The sequence below is a fragment of the Primulina huaijiensis genome, chromosome 16, assembly GCF_012295235.1.
Source record: "Primulina huaijiensis isolate GDHJ02 chromosome 16, ASM1229523v2, whole genome shotgun sequence".
NCBI lineage: Eukaryota > Viridiplantae > Streptophyta > Magnoliopsida > Lamiales > Gesneriaceae > Primulina > Primulina huaijiensis.
The window spans coordinates 14,892,416-14,903,217 of NC_133321.1; the positions used below are offsets into that span (position 1 = coordinate 14,892,416).

The 10,802-nt window shown below is 35.5% G+C and overlaps 2 protein-coding genes across 3 annotated transcripts in view; one reads left to right on the forward strand and one right to left on the reverse strand.

The window, feature by feature from the left end:
- Positions 1-3,966, forward strand: part of LOC140961057 (amino acid permease 6-like) — a 4,628-nt gene extending 662 nt beyond the window's left edge. Inside the window, exons 2-7 of the mRNA XM_073419376.1 lie at positions 91-324; positions 1,440-1,533; positions 1,655-1,872; positions 2,025-2,038; positions 2,640-2,969; positions 3,111-3,966. Coding sequence (XP_073275477.1) covers positions 91-324; positions 1,440-1,533; positions 1,655-1,872; positions 2,025-2,038; positions 2,640-2,969; positions 3,111-3,536 — 1,316 coding nt within the window. The 3' untranslated portion in view covers positions 3,537-3,966. The remainder of the gene's footprint in view (positions 1-90; positions 325-1,439; positions 1,534-1,654; positions 1,873-2,024; positions 2,039-2,639; positions 2,970-3,110) is intronic.
- Positions 3,725-10,524, reverse strand: LOC140961431 (RNA-binding KH domain-containing protein RCF3-like). 2 transcript variants are annotated; one of them, XM_073419940.1, is made up of 8 exons: positions 10,449-10,524; positions 6,542-7,342; positions 5,799-6,215; positions 5,442-5,696; positions 4,963-5,262; positions 4,715-4,782; positions 4,519-4,630; positions 3,725-4,166 (listed from the first exon to the last, which is right to left on the reverse strand). In XM_073419940.1, exons 2-8 carry the CDS (start codon positions 7,295-7,297, stop codon positions 4,023-4,025), a joined length of 2,052 nt encoding a protein of 683 aa, XP_073276041.1. In that variant the 5' UTR covers positions 7,298-7,342; positions 10,449-10,524; the 3' UTR covers positions 3,725-4,022. The 2 variants fall into 2 exon arrangements, with proteins under 2 accessions (XP_073276041.1, XP_073276042.1); XM_073419941.1 differs by having other exon boundaries at positions 6,542-7,339; positions 10,449-10,508.
- Positions 10,525-10,802: the final 278 nt, after the last annotated feature.

The following is a 10,802-nucleotide window of genomic DNA, read 5'->3' on the forward strand; positions in this document are numbered from 1 at the left end:
GTGTGTGTGTGTTGTTTTTTAGTTTTTTTTAAACTTTTGATTGAGAATTGGTGATTGATTTGGGGATGTAACTTGTTATTCGAACTGAAGGAACGTTGGTGACGGCGAGCGCCCACATAGTGACGGCGGTGATAGGCTCCGGCGTCCTATCTCTGGCGTGGGGAATTGCGCAGCTGGGGTGGGTGGCAGGCCCGGCGGTGCTGATGGCATTCTCGATCACCACTTTCTTCACTTCGATTCTGCTCGCCGACAGCTACCGGGCGCCGGGACCCATGCACGGCGTTAGGAATTACACTTACATGGATGTCGTTCGCGCTCATTTAGGTACTTTATTATTTTATTAATAATATATTCATATTTGTTTATTTAAGTTTTACGATAATTAATTTAAACAAATAATAATATTATCAAAATTTTTAGTTATTATCTCATTTTTCATCTTAACATTATTTAATATAATATTTATGAGTATGTCTCTTGTAAGACGTCTCACGAATCTTTATCTGTGAGACGGGTCAACACTACCGATATTCACAATAAAAAGTAATAATTTTTCATGGATGACCCAAATAAGAGTTGTCTGACACAACACGACCCGACAAGTTTTTGTCAATATTTATATACAACATGGCTGTTTATTTATCTAAATCTTGTGTTAGATTCATGAAGATGTATAGATTTGTATAAAAATTAATTTTTTTGGTGGTGAGATAATAATTTCTGGAAAACTTGTATATAATATTTTTTAGAGATTTTATTTATTTATTTAGATATGATACGATAATCCATCTTCGTTATTTTTTTAATGTATATTTAATAAACGTATGGGTTAATGTGGTATATTTATCCAAAAAAATCATATTGTATAAATCATGTGTGTTATATTTATCCAAAAAAATATTGTTAAAAATATTGATTATTAATAAAACTTTCACATACTCCACGAATTTGGTCTGAAATTATGGTTGGGATTGTATTTATTGATTGTTTGTGTATTTTTTGCGGGTTCAATTCCCTATGAATCTTGTAACCTCCCCAGCAGAAATCTTTAATTCACGTTTTATTAGCGTCTTTAAGTATACAAACTCATTTTCATAATAATAATTTAAATTTTAAAGTGAATGTGAAAATAATAATTATTTTTATTCTAATTGTCACACGTTCCTAAAAATTTTCTTAAATTTGATTTCTTTTCTTAATATTTTTTTTTTAAAAAAATTAGACTTTATGTAATAATTGTTCATAATCGTTAAAACACTTGTGTCGATGTACGTACGGTTTAAAATATTAGAGTTATACCGTAACAACATAGCAAGGTCATGAATTAGATTCTCCTTAATTGTAAGAATTACAATCATTGAAAGAGACTTTGCTGAGTGAAATTATTATCTTGAGTGGATAGAGCTATCGAAACGTGACATTTGAGCTGATTTACCCAGGCGGTGCGAAAGTTAAGCTATGTGGACTGGCTCAGTACGGCAATCTTGTTGGGGTCACCATTGGATACACAATCACTGCATCAATTAGTATGGTGTAAGCAATTTTCTTGTTCTGATAATATACACATAAAGAAGAATTGAGTGATTTCATTATTTATACAAATTGTTGTTAACTTTTCCTAGTATATATAACTTTTTTTTAAAAAAAATTATAGGGCGGTGAAGAAGTCGAATTGTTTCCATAGACACGGGCACGATCACGTAGCGTGCTCGATATCGAACAACCCATTCATGATCATATTTGCAGCAATTCAAGTAGTTCTTAGCCAGATACCAAATTTCCACAAGCTATGGTGGCTCTCAATCGTGGCAGCAATAATGTCATTTGCTTATTCCACCATTGGAGTTGGCCTCTCAATTGCTAAGGTTGCAGGTAAAAGTTACACTTGTATATAGAAACAACATTTGACCAGTCCCAGCATGTCGATATCTGGTTCGTATAATAATCGAAATATGATGCTTGAATTGCGTTTTAATTTTAGTTATATTATAACTATTCATGTATGTATGTTGATTTGTTTTAAGTTTTAGTTTCTCGAGTAGTCAAAAGTATGGTCGTAGTCCATAAAATTGGATTTTTTTTGCTTTTCGACCTTTTTCGCCTGAGTGTTTATATAGTGGCGGTCATATATAAACAATANCATAATAATTATTTTAACCCGTGAAAAAGTATTATTTTTATGTAAAAAGTGTTCCATTTAGAGTATGAATCAAGATATGTTTGGTTTAATTGATTAAATTAAAATATTACAAATATCATGGTTAATGTAATTTTTTATGTTTTTAGAATATCTAGAATAAACTAAACTTTTGCACTAATCCTCATAATCATGCAATAAATTAGACTAAATTACATATTTATTCTTGACTTTTTTTTTGGACAATCTTAAATTAATAATGATTAGTAACCAAATGGATCGGTTGATATTAACGATGGGACTACAAAAAAGAATGTGGAGATAATGCTAGTGTATTATTTTTTTACATATTTATTATTGACAATAAATGTTTGTAATAATATGATTTATTTGTGGTTGAGATTTAATTTATAAGTAAATAGATTAATTATTTCTGCCAAACGAGGGTAATTAAAATGGTAATATTTACTTCGAATTGTAAGTGTTGATTTTCATTTTTTAGTATTCTGACATTATTTCTATGTATTTGCAATATTATAATTTTTTTTATAAAAAAAAAATCAAAATATGGATTGTCATGCAAACTTTTAATGTTAATTTTCAGGACACATTAAAATCAGATCCCCCAGAGAACAAGGTAATGAAGAAGGCTTCATTTGTGGGAGTATCGACCACAACCCTGTTCTACATGTTGTGCAGCTGCGCCGGGTACGCCGCCTTCGGAAACAACGCACCTGGCAATTTCCTCACCGGTTTCGGGTTTTATGAACCTTTTTGGTTGATAGATTTAGCCAATATTTGCATTGCCATTCACCTCTTAGGCGCTTATCAGGTAAAATTCCAGAAAAATTCAGATACAGTACGTAAAAATATTTTATTGATTGATTTTTTTTTAAAAAAAATACAAGACATGACTATAAAACATGTCATGTCGAAATGAAATTCTTGACAGTTTGGTTAAATCTTGAAACAGGTCTTTGCGCAACCAGTATTCGGGTTCGTGGAGAAACTGTGCAGTGAGAAATGGCCGGAAAACAAGTTCATCACAACAGAACATGCGATATACATCCCATTAGTCGGGCCATACAACATCAACTTCTGTCGTCTGGTGTGGCGCACGGTGTACGTTATATTTACCGCCGTGGTTGCCATGATATTCCCATTTTTCAATGATTTCTTGGGCTTGATCGGGGCGGCGACCTTCTATCCGTTGACCGTATACTTTCCGATAGAAATCTACATAGCACAAGCCAAGATACCGAAATATTCCTTCAAATGGATATGCCTAAAGATACTGAATTGTGCTTGCTTGTTGGTGTCTCTGGTCGGAGCTGCTGGATCCATACAAGGGCTTGCGCAAGATGTCAAGACATACAAGCCTTTCCAAACTCAGTCATGAGTCTTTTGTACTAATATATTTTTATAATATTTGGACTTTGATTTCATGCATGGATGTTAATGTTAAGTTACAGAATTTTTAATTTTGAATTACGTCCCTAAATTGTCAATGTAAAACGAACGGATGTACAAAACAAAAAAGTCCCGACAATCCACACTAAAACAAATTCCACAAATAGTTGATCCACATAAAAAAAGACAGATAATCTATCCACTTGCAAAAACTAGGATTGTTTGCATTAGTTTTCAGTTCGGTTCTACATCAAATACCAAACGAAAAGTCTAGGAATCATGTCCATGTGACCGATGACAAAAGATCGATAACTTAGCCAAAACCATTGCTCCCTCCCAACCCCAAAGTATTACCAATTTTAAGTAAAGCCTCCAAATTTTTGACAAGAAAGATGCAGGAAAGGCTTGCCAAAAACAAACTTTGTGATAAGAGCATTTTTTTGCAGTAAGAGGAGAAACTCCATAATTTCACTGATCAAGATCCTTCAGTCTCAGTCATGACAAAAGCTTGAATGAGACTCTGTGCAGCGTTTGTCTGCTCGGGCGTCCCAGATATTTTAATCATGGTTTCTGTTGCTCCAGGCATTGAATCAGAAATGGTTATTTTAGCTTCGGATATCTGGAAGGACAATAAACTAGGTTATTGTGAACGAAGTGAACCTAGTATTTATAAAATCAAATACTAAAAACAATCATGCTCAAAGATGCAAACAAATTTAACCCAAACATTTATTTGATTATTTACTTTTTCTTCCTGATCACTGCAATTACTATGACTATGCTTAGAGAGGACCCTAATTTCTAAAGAGTTTCGAGAACAACCCTCCCGAGGCCTTATTCACAAATAGCACACAACACAACTTGAGAGGAATCCAAAGGATGCATGTAATCTAAAGGAGCTTAAGGAATTCGGGTCAAGCAAATATATATAAAAATAATGTGGGAAACACAGGCAGTATTAACGTGCACACCTCAAGAATTTGTCTCAGACATCCACCATCCTCTCCATAGATTGCAGGAACAACAAAGCGAGGCACAACTACTTCCATACTCGTACTTGTGATAATAGCTGGTTGATGTCCTCTACATTAGTGAATAAAAAATCTAAATTAAAACCCACAAGAACTTAGGCAAGTAACTTATTTGTGACAATCTAGAAGGACAAACCCTGGAAATCCACCAAGTCTTCTCGGAGGGGCTCCTGGATACTCTGGGAATCCCATAGAACCAGGTCCCTGCACAACAGGAAAGCAAGAACATGAACAAGTTCCGTGGAACATCATTGCAAATGAATAACCGTACTCCAAGGCAAAAAAATAATAATTTAAGTTTCCGTTCAATAACTTAAATGCAAATTGAATGATTGGAAAAGGTAAAGTTCTATCTTGCAAGTTTGAAACAAAGATATGACTTACCCACGGTCTGGGAAAATCATGTGCAAAAGGTGGGTGATCGTCAAGCGGATCAAAACCACCATGTGGAGGCCGACCACCGGGACCATCAAAATTGTTAAATGGTGGACCTCTAGCAGAAAATGACCCAGGAGGTGAAAACTCCCTCCTTCCCATGTATGATGGAAACGGAGGCACTCGGTCCATAAACGGAGGATTAGGAGGGTGACTTAGTGGTGGAAATGCATCTCGAAAAAAATGATTTCTCAACCTTGTTGTTATTTGCAATAGAGCTTCTTGAACAACTTCAAGGTCCCCATTTACCTATACAACAATTAATGCAAGGAAAACACCTGAAAAAAATCCTTTTCTTCATGGTATTATAACACAGATGTAAGATACTAACATATTATACCACATCCACATCACAATATAACAAGAACATGATATGCAACTCTCAAGAAATGGCAGCTCAAATCTCAACATCATGCATGCAGTTATACCTGAACTACTTCTTCATTTTCTGAAGCACAGTCCGGGATCTGGTCTTTACCCAATATACGGATATAAGCTCCAGTTGACTTCCTCATCTCAGAAATAACAGAGCCACCCTTTCCAAGGAGACAACCAATTTGATTAGAGGCGACAAGGAGTTTGGCTATCATAACTTTCTCTTTGTTCTCAGGGGCGGCTCTAAATATTCTGGATTGTACTTGAAGTAGTGCCTCTTGGGGGGCAGATATTCCATCATTGGGGTGCTGCATTTAACAGAGCTCAAAGGTCGCAATTTATTAACAAATACCAACTGTTAAAAGTGGCAGATAAAAAGAACACAAAAACAAAGTTTAAAAAAATCATACAGCTGGGCCAGATATAACTATTATGCGATCCTCTGAATCACCCACACCATCGAGGACCTTGATCTCACAACCAGTTTCATGTTGGAGTGTCTTAACTATAGAACCTCCCTTTCCAATTATCCCGCCTACCTTCTCACTGTTACACAACAACCGGAAGCTCAGGATTTCAGGAGGAAGATTCATTCTGCCAGGAATACTGACCCCAGCATCATGAAATCCATGAGAAAATGGTGGTCCATGTCCATGAAATGGATGGTTGGAAGATGGGAATCTTTCCTGCCTAGAAAGACCAGAGGAATGAGATGACGGACCACCACCATCGGCCAAAAGAGAGTCCTCATCACGAAGAAAACTATGAAGCAATTGTTGGGATACAGATTGAAGAGCTTTCCTAACAGCATCAATGTTTCCGGATATCTGCCACAATTTTCAAAGCAACTCAATTTATCAAATCAATGCTAAATCTATTAAAAACTTTATAATCCAAGAATCCAACTTCCACTCATTTCATTGAAGATCCAGTTGGTCCAAATCCAAGTGTTTTTAGTCCCTTCACATATGTAAACGAATACAAGACAACAGTACCAAGCGGTGTCCCTCCAGAAAGGGGAAAAAATTACAAGACACACTATCTGGGTAAAAATGATACTAAAATTCAGTGTCAAGCATTGAAAACTACTGGACATGCTGCCGAGATAATTCACTGAGAGATATCTGAAGAAAACAAAATTGCTTAGAATTACCTGGACGAGTTCATCAAAAGAAGATGCACAAGAAGGCAATTTGTCCTTTGGAAGAATTCGAATCTGAGCCCCACTTTCAGATGACATTTGTTTAATCACGGTGCCGGCTTTCCCTAACAGGCAGCCTACTTGACTGGAGAAAACAAGTAACCTAACAACAGATGAAGCCTGCTTGTTGCTTTCTTCACCTGTCCCTGGAAATCCATCAATCATTTTATCAAACACAACCAACAAAGCTTTCTGGACGGTTGAAGTTTCATTTTCCTTCTCCGATGGGGAGTGGTCAACTGGAACAGACAGCTTGTCTTCATCAGTTTCCCCATGTTCATCTGGATTATCACCAGAATCAGGGATTTTTGTCTGCTCACCATCTGGATTATCACCCAATTCAGTGATTTTTGTCTCCTCGCCTTCAGCCTTAACCTGTTCGCTCACAACTTCATTATTCTTGTCCTTGTCCTTGTCCTTGTCCTTATCTGACCCAGCTATAACAATGACTCTTTCATCACATCCAGGCATAATTTCCTCAACATGGACCATTGCTCCAGTTTCCTGGCGTATTTCAGCTATATTGCTGCCACCTTTGCCAATGACAGCTCCAATTTTGGAAGCAGGGAAAAGAAATCGTATAATGTGTCTAGCAGAAGATCCTCTAGAAGGTGCATGATCAGAACCTACCGCTGCTGATTTTCGCCATTTCCTTCTAACATCGACCTCTGAAAGAGACAGCTCATGTGGTCTCTTAGAAGGTGTCATCTGAACAGACGCTCCAAAGAAATCACCCAGAGAAAACAGTAGCTACTGCAAAGAATGCCCAGAACTAAAATCATCATGAAGATTACAAACAAATTAGCAAATACGCAATATTGTTTAGTAAACCATTTACATAGCAATGAATGTTGAACAAACTCAATATAGAGCCGAGTCATGTACATTTGTTTTATCGATAAAATCGAATATGATACCAGCATAAAATTGTCTAATAGGAGGATAAGACATTCTACCATTCATCATCATCCAAAGATTTAAATGACAACCTAACTTCCTAAATGTTACACATACAAAGTACACAGTTGATGACTTAAACTTATATAGGTCATCCAATTAGAATTCAGCTAAATAACAACCTTCAATATCTTTGTATGGTGGTGCCAAAACTGCAACATATTACTTGATACACCCACAAAAAGAGCTTCATCTCCTACGTTCATTCAAAATTACCCTTGTTTCTTCTTTCTACAGCCCCAAAGAGTAGTTGGTGTCACTAACTACCCGAATATTTTGTATTTTTTCTCTCTTCCAAACATATGACGTGTCACATAGATGTGTTACATTTACAGGACAAACTAAGCGAACACAAATTCCATAAAAAATCTTCTTCCAAAGATACAATGTGAGATCTTACAATTAGCTTTCATCTGTTGCTCTTACAGGCATCATGATATAAATTAAAATGGGAGAAAGCGAAGAAAAAACCTATCTAATCCAAGCGAGCTCATTTTTTTTTAAAGAAATAGGAGCTATCCTCCATCCACCCAATCATTCACTACTTCAGCTAATGTTTCCCAAAAGGTCAAGCTCCATGGAATTCCTTCTAATGGGACACGTAAGTATTTGACTTGCCAGGAACCAACTAAACATCCCACAATTGTTGCAAAGTTACAACTCGGGCTCTCATTCATTTTACATCTAGTGTTGCACACATCCTGATATTTGTTTTCTCAACTTTTGCAGGGTGTTCTTTAGATATATAATCCTCACTTGTTTTGTTCCACATGTAGTCATGTACCATCCAGAAAACCATCTAGCTACTAAAACTCTCCTTAAGCTTGAATACCTCGCCCTCAATTGTTTCCTTTGATCGGCCCAACATAACCTTAGTGATTATTTAGTACAAGCTAGTGATAAGGCAAAACATCCTTAAATAGCTAATTTCATACAAACATATAAAAATGGTCAAGCCTATAACAAATAGGAACATTCCTTAATTACACTGATAAAGTGTGCATTATAAAATGGGGAATTGCTCATCTCCAATTCACTAATTAATTCATCAAATGATCTTATAATCCTGCAGATCTCAACACTATTTGACTTTTATCAAAAGGTTCAACTGCATTAAGTCCCCAATTATGAGCCAGTAGCCACCTCAAACTACTAAGTTGACACAGAGTCGGTTATCCCAAAATTCGTCGTCCCTAACAAGTGAAGCATGCCAATTCACCCAGGTAACATTGCCCACCACTTGGATGTTGTATATTTGCAAAAATGACCCTATTTAATGTTCTACAAAAGGTACTTTAGTGAATAATTATTATCCCTTCTAGAGCCAGACTTCTTAAAACGAATGTTAGTTCCTCTCCTCCTTTCCCTTTGTAGTCCTCGTTTTATCTTTCTATCTATCCTCATACTCTTGAAATCTTTGATCATCAATTCACTATTTTACAAATCGAATTTCATCCTTGCCATTATAGCAAGAGATATATTCTTGAGCAATTCATAAACTTCGTTAATAAGGCAAGGTTGAATCCTGGACCAGCACGTGTAATTCATTAAATGATTGGTAAATAAGGTAAGGTCAAATCCTAGGACAACCTGTGCAAATCATAAACTGATTTGGTCGATTGGGTACGATCTAATCTTGGGACACCTAGTCTAATCCATCAAATAATTGGGAAATAAGGTAAGGTCATACAGACACGTGATAACAAGGCTCTAAGAACTTGACACAAAGAGATGGTTAAGAAAACAATTTGTGTCTATGTTTGCCAAAGACCATAAACTAGAATAGAAAATATATCATTAAAGTGGTGAAAACTAATAAATTGAATAGTTAAATTTATATAATATAACAGAAAAGGAAATTTTTGTCTCGAAAGTTTAAAAGCGGCAGACACGTGTTTTTTGTCTCAAAACGGTTAAAAGGCGCGAACACGTGGAAAACAATAACAATAACACAAACACGAGCTGCACAATTAATAAATCTGACAGTTCAAACTTTGCATGGTTAATCAGAGTCGTAACATAGAAACAAAGAGATCAATAATAATATTTTATATGTAGCAAGTTTCACTTTCAGTGACCCACAGTTAAACCACAAACAAAATAAAAGCCAATAATTTGAAAATTAATGTTGGCCATCACATCTTACATACGAAAATACACAGTGTTAAATTCCAACATATCTATGTTCCCCTTCTGATGGATTCTCTCACGCTCCTCCGCAGAGAAAATGGACAGAAAAAACTCTATTTTTTCCATATCCTAATATAACTTCTAATGCTAATGCCTTCTCTTCATTTTCATCGATCGTATCATTGCATCCAACGGCATGTAAAGGTTCTCAGAAAAATTAAATTAACAAAACAACGTAAAACTAAAACTTCTAGCAACTTGTTGTGACAAAACAAAACAATCTCGCGTTATTCATCTTACATCATTCACATAACATCCATCGAATTTATTACAAGTCTAGATCAATTAGAATGAAGGATATTCTACATATCAAGAAGGCTCCAAGGTACTGCAGTCCAAATATTCTAGAAACCATAAACACAGAACCTTCTGTTTGCAGTGATTACAAAGCAATTTATGCCTATAATTTGGTATAACGTAAAAGTAAATCCAACCGAACAAATCATTCCAAACCCACGTCTCGGAAATCAAAAACCAACTATGCCAACACACTATAACACACAAAAATTACATTCTTACAATCTTTAGGTAAAAAAATTCAAACTTTAGCATATAGATACATATAAGAATCGATCATCATCTTTTTATATAAACATGCAATGACCCACGAGCACACTGATTATGTTCACAGATCAGTGCAAAGAATGAGAAAAAGCTCAAGAATATTTGAATTGCAGAGAAAAAAATTCCCAAATGGGTTCTCGTGACTTACAGTAGTAAACTTGGCTCAAATTCCAATTTGAGTTGGCTGGTTTTTGACTACAGACATAAGACAAGAATTGCAATGTAAAAGAAACCCTCTGTTCTCTCGGTGCAGCTTTTATAGTAGCGCATTGAGATGGGCCGGGTCGGGTATTTACATAGGGCCGGCCCGATTATAAATCTCAATAACAAGCTATTATTTCCCCGAAATTATCATACAATTTTGAAAAATGCTATTACGAAGTAATAAGTTTAATGTAAAATAAATTTTTATTCTATGAATTTACTTATAAATTTTACATTCTCAAAGAAGAAAAATGATTATTCAAGTTATTTTAAAGTTCTAAATTTTTATATTTATGTC